This window comes from Otolemur garnettii, unplaced genomic scaffold, assembly GCF_000181295.1.
Source record: "Otolemur garnettii isolate 467f Iridium unplaced genomic scaffold, OtoGar3 scaffold00100, whole genome shotgun sequence".
In the NCBI taxonomy this organism is placed as follows: domain Eukaryota; kingdom Metazoa; phylum Chordata; class Mammalia; order Primates; family Galagidae; genus Otolemur; species Otolemur garnettii.
Window position 1 is genome coordinate 4,679,123 of NW_003852495.1, and position 8,735 is coordinate 4,687,857.

General features: G+C 40.9%; 1 protein-coding gene across 1 annotated transcript in view; it reads left to right on the top strand.

The window, feature by feature from the left end:
• The first annotated feature begins 1,047 nt into the window (after nt 1–1,047).
• Nucleotides 1,048–8,735, top strand: part of UBA2 (ubiquitin like modifier activating enzyme 2) — a 39,937-nt gene continuing 32,249 nt past the window's right edge. The window contains exons 1-5 of the mRNA XM_003796082.3: nt 1,048–1,255; nt 4,437–4,520; nt 5,321–5,391; nt 7,001–7,065; nt 7,643–7,743. Coding sequence (XP_003796130.1) covers nt 1,118–1,255; nt 4,437–4,520; nt 5,321–5,391; nt 7,001–7,065; nt 7,643–7,743 — 459 coding nt within the window. The 5' untranslated portion in view covers nt 1,048–1,117. The remainder of the gene's footprint in view (nt 1,256–4,436; nt 4,521–5,320; nt 5,392–7,000; nt 7,066–7,642; nt 7,744–8,735) is intronic.

The following is an 8,735-nucleotide window of genomic DNA, read 5'->3' on the forward strand; positions in this document are numbered from 1 at the left end:
TTGTTGTTTGGCGGGTCCAGGCTGGGGATTCAAACCCGCCACCTTAGGTGTATGTGGCTGGTGCCTTAGCCGGTTGAGCTATAGGCGCCGAGCCATGACTTCTTTTCCATTGACAGTATTAACTGTTTTTCCTGTCTTTTAATAAATTTGGGTGTTTTATTTTTTACAAAATTTAATCATATTGTATGAATGGTTTTGTATCTTTTTCATTTAACAATATATTGTATTCCCCCCTCAGTAAACATTTTCCCACAACGTAATTTGTAATTGCTGCAAAATATTTTTTTAAATATGCATCAAAATTAGTTTTTTTTTTTTTTCTTGAGAATCTCACCTTTTTCACCTGGCTAAAGCCCAGTGGAGTCATGAAAGCTCACAGCAACCTCAAACTCTGGGGTCTAGTGATCCTCCTGCTTCAGCCTCCCAAATAGCTGGGACTCAGGCTTGCACCACTGTCTCCAGCTAATTTTTCCTTCCCTCTGTTTCTCCCTTTCATTCTTTCCTTGTCTCTGTCCCTTCCTTCGCTCTCTCCTTTCTTTCTTTCCTATTTTTAGCGGAGAGACGGGTCTTGCTCTTGCTCAGGCTGGTCTGAATTCCTGAGCTCAAGCGATCCTGCTGCCTTAGGCTCAGAATCCTAGGATTCCAGCCTTGAGCCACCGCGCCCGGCCTCAACATAAATCTTAATACTATTTTTGCGTGTTTTGCATTTTAATACGGTTATGGATCATAGTGTTCGTTTTCTTTGTGAGTGCCTGTTAACATCCTCGGACTGTATTTTTTTTGTTTGGGTGACACCATTTAATTTGTAAGAGCTTATAAAGGAATGCAAGTTTTCAAACCTGTAAGGAAGTCTTGACTGGAAGTTCAAACCCCCAACCTAAAAGGCGACCGGAGGCTTCTTCGGCCAGGTGGCAGACCCGTGCTCCCGGGTGAGAACACCACTGCTCTCAGTCGGCTCTTTCCCCTGCTCGCCTAACCCACCAGGTTTCCGGGGTCGCCCGCCCCGGGCCGCAGCCGCCCTCAGTGCGCAAGACCGGAAGCCGGACCGCCCTTCCCCCACCCGTTTCCGGCCGGGGCTTACTTCTCCCGCCTCCGCCGCGCTCGTGGTCGTCCCGCCATGGCGCTGTCGCGGGGGCTTCCCCGGGAGCTGGCTGAGGCAGTGGCCGGAGGCCGGGTGTTGGTGGTGGGCGCAGGCGGAATCGGCTGCGAACTCCTCAAGAACCTGGTGCTCACCGGCTTCTCCAACATCGATCTGGTGAGGGGCAGGCGCGCGCGCAGGCTGAATGGCGGGCTGTGTTGCGGGGGCTGAGGCTCGGGGCCCTGCGCTGGGGTCTGGAGCTGGGGGCCGAGGGCAGGTCGAGAGGCCCGTGGTTGCGGCTGTGCGCGTAGAGGGGGCTTTTCGGCGGGGACGGGGCGGGCCTCGGTACGCCGGGCCCGTTCTGGCGGCAGAGGAGGCCGCGGCCCCGGTATCTTACACGGCGCGAATTTGTGGCGCGTGGAAGGGGCCCTTATCTCTTTTCTTCAAAACTTCCCTAACTGTAATGGGATGCAAAAGGTGACTAAATCCTTCCTGGACGTTGTGGCCTTCTTATAGAGGTCTCCTCAATTCAGCAGTAACGGCCCGAGGAGCAGAGGATGGCGGCAAACACATCCTGGCGCTTGCCCCGAGTCCAGCACCGTCCCGAGCCGTTCGCACCCATCAATGCATTTAGTCTTCACTTTAACGAGTATAAACGCTATCTTCATCCTGTTTTATTTCTAACAGATGAGGAAAATGAGGTGTACTGGGGTTTAATTTAGTGACACCCTGGGTCACAAAGCAAGGCAGGGCTCCTTGGGGGCTCACGCTCTTCTGCGGTTGGTACATTCTGCGTAACTGTCGTTGTAACCCAACAGGTAGTACATTTGCTTATTTCTTTAAAGGTGTTGCTAACTTTTACCTTGGTATATAACGACAAGAAGCCACTATAATATTAAATCAAGCTATTTCTATTAGTGTAATCTTTTTAGAGATTGGAGGTGTAACCTGGAACTTGAATGTGAGTTTAGACTGTCTTAAGGTGTCATGGAAAAGTGGAATAGGCTCAGCGCCTATAGCTCAACCGGCTAAGGCGCCAGCCACGTACACCTAAGGTGGCGGGTTCGAATCCCCAGCCCAGACCCGCCAAACAACAATGACAGCTGCAACCAAAAAAAAAATAGCCGGGCGTTGTGGCGGGCGCCTGTGGTCCCAGCTACTTGGGAGGCGGAGGCAAGAGACTCGCTTGAGCCCAGGAGTTGGAGGTTGCTGTGAGCTGTAATGCCACGGCACTCTACCCAGGGGGACAGCTTGAGGCTCTGTCTCAAAAAAAAAAAAAAAAAAGAAAAGTGGAATAAAAAAAAGTAGTGGTGGCAGACTGAACTAATGCGTGATGGGGGAGGGAAGAAAAATGTATACGTTTAGTTTGGCTTTTATTGTCAGTCTTCATACCTAATTCTGTGCCACAAATCCAAATATGATTGTGTTTGAGCTTATAACTACGGATAACTTGTCTGAAAGAACTATTTTGTAATAGAAGTGAATTTGAGTACCTGAAAAAAATAACTGCGTATCCTTTATTTGGTATTTTTCTAGTAAACATAGAAACTACACATAAAAAATATTTTGGTAGTTACATGTTTTGATGATTTTCTTTCTTTTCTTTGAGACAGAGTCTCACTTTGTCCCCCTGGGTAGAGTGCTGTGGAGTCATAGCTCAAAGCAACCTCAACTCCTGGGCTCAAGAGATCCTTCTGCCTCAGCCTCCCAAGTAGTTGGGACTACAGGCGCCTGCTACAATGCCAGACTAGTTTTTAGAGATGGGGTCTCTCTCTTACTCAGGCTAGTCTCGAACTCCTGAGCTCAGGTGATCCACCTGCCTCAGCCTCCCAAGGTTTTGATGATTTTCACAAATTGTAACCAAAACCATGAGGCTATCATACAGTTAGACATTTGATTACTGTTTATGTAAGTTTATTGAAATGGAATGAAAATGGCTTTCATTGGCCATTTACCCTCCTTATATTTATTTTAAGTAAGCAGTTAGTCAACTTAGGACATGACACCTTAAAAGATTATGTGATGGTTTCTTTCCACAGTCCTTAGGTTGTAAATGTAAATGAAATCATGTGTGGATAAAGCCACCAGAAATTTGTTTTGTAATGTATTATTTTAGAAAAAGAACAGGGCACTGTAAAATTTATGATCCATTGGATTTGAAAGTGATCAGATAGAGAAATTAAGGCCAGGTGCAGTGGCTCACACCTAAAGCACAACCCATCTCTACTAAAAATGAAAACTGAGGCGGGAGGATCACTTGAGCCCAAGAGTTTAAGGTTGATGTGAGCTATGTTGCCAGAGCACTTTACCAAAAAGAGATTCTGTCTCTAAAAAAAAAAAAGCAATAATGAAAATTGGCTCTGTGGCTCAAGCAACTAAGACGCCAGCCACATACACCTGAGTTGGTGGGTTCAAATCCAGCCTGCTGGCCAAACAACAACATGACTGCAACCAAAGAATAGCCCATGGTTGTCGCAGGTGCCTGTAGTCCCAGCTACTTAGGAGGCGGAGCCAAGAGAATCCTGTAAACTCAAGAGTTTGAGGTTGCTGTGAGCTGTGATGCTGTGGCACTCTACCCAGGGCAACAGCTTGAGGCTCTGTCTCAAATAATAATAATAATCCAATGTACACACCCCTATTATGAACCTCATTTATACCTTTTATATGAAAGCTATAACCTAATAACAACCTAAGGATACAGGGAAGGGGGAGGGATGGGGGAATGGGTGGAGGAAGGGGAATTTGAGGGTTCATTTCTGTGGTTCATCTTACAAGGGTACAAGTGAATCTTTCTATGAGCAGAATATGAACGTTTTAACACAATAACTAAGAAAATTACATGAAGGCTATGTTAACCAGTTTGATGGAAGTGTTTCGGATTGTTTGTGAAAACACCACACTGTACTCCAGAAGTGCATTAATGTACACAATAAAAGAAAAAAATAATAAATAAAAGTAATATGTTTTCAGTAGTGCTCACTTCATTCAGCACATATTTTCAATAAATTTACATTTTATGCCATCTGAGTTATTTTTTAAACATTGGCCAGGATTCCCTGTTTGCATTAATGTTTAGAGCTATCATTTAATAAAAAAAAAAAAAAAAACATTGGCCAGGATGATTAAACAAAACAAAAATGCCATCCTTTCAAAGTTTTTGAGAAGAGTATTAAATCTTGGTTCTTGTATGCATTAAATTACTTTGATCAATTTAATAATTTTGGCATGAGTGGTTTGGAAAGCATTTTCTCCACTAATGCAGCAAATGCAAAAGTTCTGATTATAGATGCTGAAGGTAGTGACATTGCTCAGACATATCCAAGTATTTGTGATTTATCTGAGGTTTATGCATTTGTAGATTGATCTGGATACTATTGATGTCAGCAACCTCAACAGGCAGTTTTTGTTTCAAAAGAAACATGTTGGAAGGTCAAAGGCACAGGTAACTAACTATATTTTTCTTACTATTTCTATTATCCTTTGATGGATCTTCTATTTATGATACCAGATTATAATAGTGCTGCCTTTCAGGTAGAGGAAGAAAATGCATGAAAGCGGTCTCTTTATTTGAGGGATTATGAAGAGTAAAAAGACAAACCACATGAAAATCTTAGACTAGAGACCTTCCATTTTTGGTCTGAGAAGAAGTATTCTCTCCTGGGGCTCTAGCCATTCGCACCTTGCTCAGTTTTTTAAATGTTCCTTCCTGATTCAGGGTCTTAAAACATCTCTTTCCTTTACTTCTCCCAACTCTTTGGCAAACTTCCTCTTGTTTCTCCTTTTTCATTTTTCATATTTTGGTTTTCTCTACAGATAACTTTCCTAAACCTTTTAGACTAAATCATGTGTCCTTATCTTTTCCTGTGTGGTGTTTGTCATAGTTTGTAGTTACACTTGTCACTTGGACAGTCAATTGATGAATGTCTTTTGTGCATTACATAGGTCCTGGTGCACAGAAGATGCTCAGTAAATATTTCTTAAGTGACATTTGGTTATTGCATTTTATGGATTTCTTGATGCTTGCCATTCAGTAAAAGTGCATTACATGGGATGGGGGTGGTCTCTAAATATGTGTATGTAGCTTAATCCTAATGGAATTATGTCACATTCTGGTATTACTTTAGTGTTTAAGATAAAAAAGGTACTATGTAAGTGGGTAAATAATAGCATTATTTCTGCCAGAAGCTGATTTCAAACAGGAACAGTAATATTGTAGTAATTTAGTGTTGTTTGTTTTTCCAGGTTGCCAAAGAAAGTGTACTGCAGTTTTACCCGAAAGCTAATATCATTGCCTACCATGACAGCGTCATGAAGTATGCTCTAATTGTTACGTTGCAAAGTTGGGTTTGCTGTGAATTTTTAATTAAACGTTAAAAGTGTGAGGTGTTTTTTAGCCAGATATGAGCTTATAGTCATTTGCCTTTTTTATTTTTTCTAAAAGAATCTTACTCTGTCCCTCAAAATAGAGTGCAGTGGTGTCGTCATAGCTCATTGCAACCTCAAACTCAAGCAGTCCTCCTGTTTCACCTATCCAGTAGCTGGGACTATAGGCATCTACTGCCACACCTGGCTGATTTTTCTGTTTTTTTGGTAGACGAGTCTCTTGCCCAGGCTGGTCTTGAACTCCTACCCTCTAGCAATCCTGCCTTGGCCTCCCAAAATTCTGGGATTACAGGTGTGAACCACTGCACCTGGCCTCGTTTTTTAAAGGAATTTTCTAGAATAAAAATGTTGTAATTTGTGCCCATAAAGTGGCATTCTTTTTACCAGTATATACTTTGAATGATTTAGATACGTGATAAAGTATGAAATATCCTTACATATGATGAATCAGACGTTCCTAAATATGTATGCCTCTTTCATTCTGGTTGATTTCGGCATTTACTTGTAAAGTTCCCTCTCCAAAATGATCTGTTATTCGGACTCTGACTTCTGTAAAATGATACTTAGAATTGTGATAGGGCAGTAGTTGAGACTACATAAATTCACTTATCTCAGTAAAGATAAACAGAATAAATGTATAATTTTGGAGGTGCGGGAGCAAAGGAATTCTGGACCTAAATTATCCTTTATGTACAGTTATTGTGTAGTTCACAAGAAAATGGCATTCAAAGTAGTCCTCGTGGCCAAGTGTGGTGGCTCACAACTATAATCCTAGCACTCTGGGATTGGGCGAGGCAGGTGGATTGCTTTAGATTAGGAGTTTGAGACCAGCCTGAGCAAAAGCAACACCCCCATCTCTACTAAAAATAGGAAAACTGAGGCAAGAGGATTGCTTGAGCCCAAGAGTTGGAGGTTGCTGTGAGCTATGACGCCTTGGCACTCTACCCAGGGTGACAGCTTGAGACTCGGTCTCAAAATAAAGTAGTCCTCGTTTGAGGTATTAGAATTGGGGAAAGTTTTATAGTTCCTCAGAGCATTTGTATCTCCAGCTTATTTTCTAATCTGGATGTTTGCTCTATAAACCTGCTGATACAGCCCTGTAATTCCTTATCCTGTGTTGCTTTCCCAGTGCTGTTAAAAGCAGAGACCCTAGGGGCCTGAACTCTCCCTGATCCTGACCATGTGAGGTGAAGCCAGAGGCCAGACAGATCCTGGGAATGTGTTCTTTATATGTTCCCAGCACTTGCTGCCTGGAGAGGGCCTGGTGGGACAGTGAAGTCATGCCATGTTTTTGCCAGATTGAGATCCTGTTCTTGTGCCCTAGGTAGCTAGCCAGAAAGGATAAGAATTTGGGGAAAATAATTTAAAATTGGCTTGTATTTGGAAAAAGTCAAACCTTTTTGTCTAGATGGCATATACTCCTAATATCAGTTATTTTTTTGTGTTTACTAATATGTTTTTTCAGGACTGTACATACTATACAGATCACATAAAATAAGGCTAGTTGTTTTGGTGACCTTTTTTTGTTTTGCCTTGTAGCCCTGACTATAATGTGGAATTTTTTCGACAGTTTATATTGGTTATGAATGCTTTAGATAACAGAGGTGAGATGATTTTAATACTTTAATTTCTCAGTATTTCCTCTCAAATTAAAGCTTACAAATTTATTAAAATATTTCCTTGTAAGTTAGAACTTAAAACACCTAAAGGAAGTACGCTCAATTTTAAAGCTTGTCAACTGATCATAGTTTTATCTAGAACTGATTTGTTCCAGGTAGGAATTTAGCTATCAAATTTTATTGTTTTATCAAAAAGTGTAAATAAACATGAGTTAAAAAGCTCTAAAGAGTTTGACTACCTATGATGTGTGTGGGTGATACTGATGAGTTAAGGAACACATAAAAGAAAAAATGGTGGAACTTTATTAAGGGTTTAAAAATTGTTTCTAGGGGTCCTTTTTCTGGAGTAAATTTGTGATATATAAATTCCTTGTGTTTGAGATTTTGCTAAGTGATGTCTCTGATTTACTGTTTTATTACTTTTGCCATAGCCATGGGGAACTTGTACATAAAATAAAAACAGTGAGAAATAGTTCGTGTATATGTCATCCTAACTAAAGATAGTTAATGTGTTGTTTTTGTTTTTTACAAAAACTCCTGCTAACTAATATTTTTTTTCCAGCTGCCCGAAACCATGTTAATAGGATGTGTCTGGCAGCTGATGTCCCTCTTATTGAGAGTGGAACTGCTGGTTACCTTGGACAAGTAACTACTATCAAAAAGGTAGAGAAAAGTGTTGTTTGTTTCTTACTTTTTCAAATATTTGAGACCTTAGGGAGGAAGTAAACATCAAATTTATATTATAGAAGCAGGTCAGCATCCAAAATAACAAAGATTTTCATTACTCTGTAGAAGTTGGGATGCCCTGAAAGTACCCAGAAAGACTATGGGCAGGGAGATACTTCAGCTCTACCACTTTGTTTCATTTGGTTTATGTATTACAATCCTTAGACTGCTAGTATAATAAACTTTACTTTCCTTTAAAAATTCTTGTTAGCCATGACTACCTGTCATGTTGTAGTTCAGGAGTGTCTGTTGGTTTGTTTGCCTGCTATATGTGGGAAGAGTAAGAGTTGTCTTGGGCCACAACGTTAAAGAACAAACACTAGCAAAAGCTGGTTAACAAAAGAGAAAAAGTTCTGTGTGTACTTTTCCTGGTAACTGACACCACAGATAAGCAAAAAAAAAATAATAATAATAAACCTCATAAAACCATCCTGTGGCCCAGAGGCCATGGGTTGGACCCCCTTGCTATAGTAGATACATGATAAACCAGACATCTGAAAGTTATTTTTGTCTAAAATTAGAGTCTGGATTTATATATCTGAAGAGAACTTGGAAAATGCTTTTGGGGTATACTTGTGAAGTATTTCTAGCATTCTGGTACTAGAGAATAATAGAGGAAATACTTGAACTCCCATAACACAGTTGTAAAAATCTCAACATTATGATTCATTTTTAAATATCTTTTCTTTTACTTAATTTTAAGAAATTAAATGTTATGGAAACATTTGAAGAAATGTTTTATAGGTTTTACAATTATGAAAAGGGAATTATACTTAAAATTTGTTGGTTTTGTCTGATAATTTTCAGCAGTTTATCCATGTTGAAAATTATGGCTTGGCTCGGCGCCTATAGCTCAACCGGCTAAGGCGCCAGCCACGTACACCTAAGGTGGCGGGTTCGAATCCCCAGCCCGGACCCGCCAAACAACA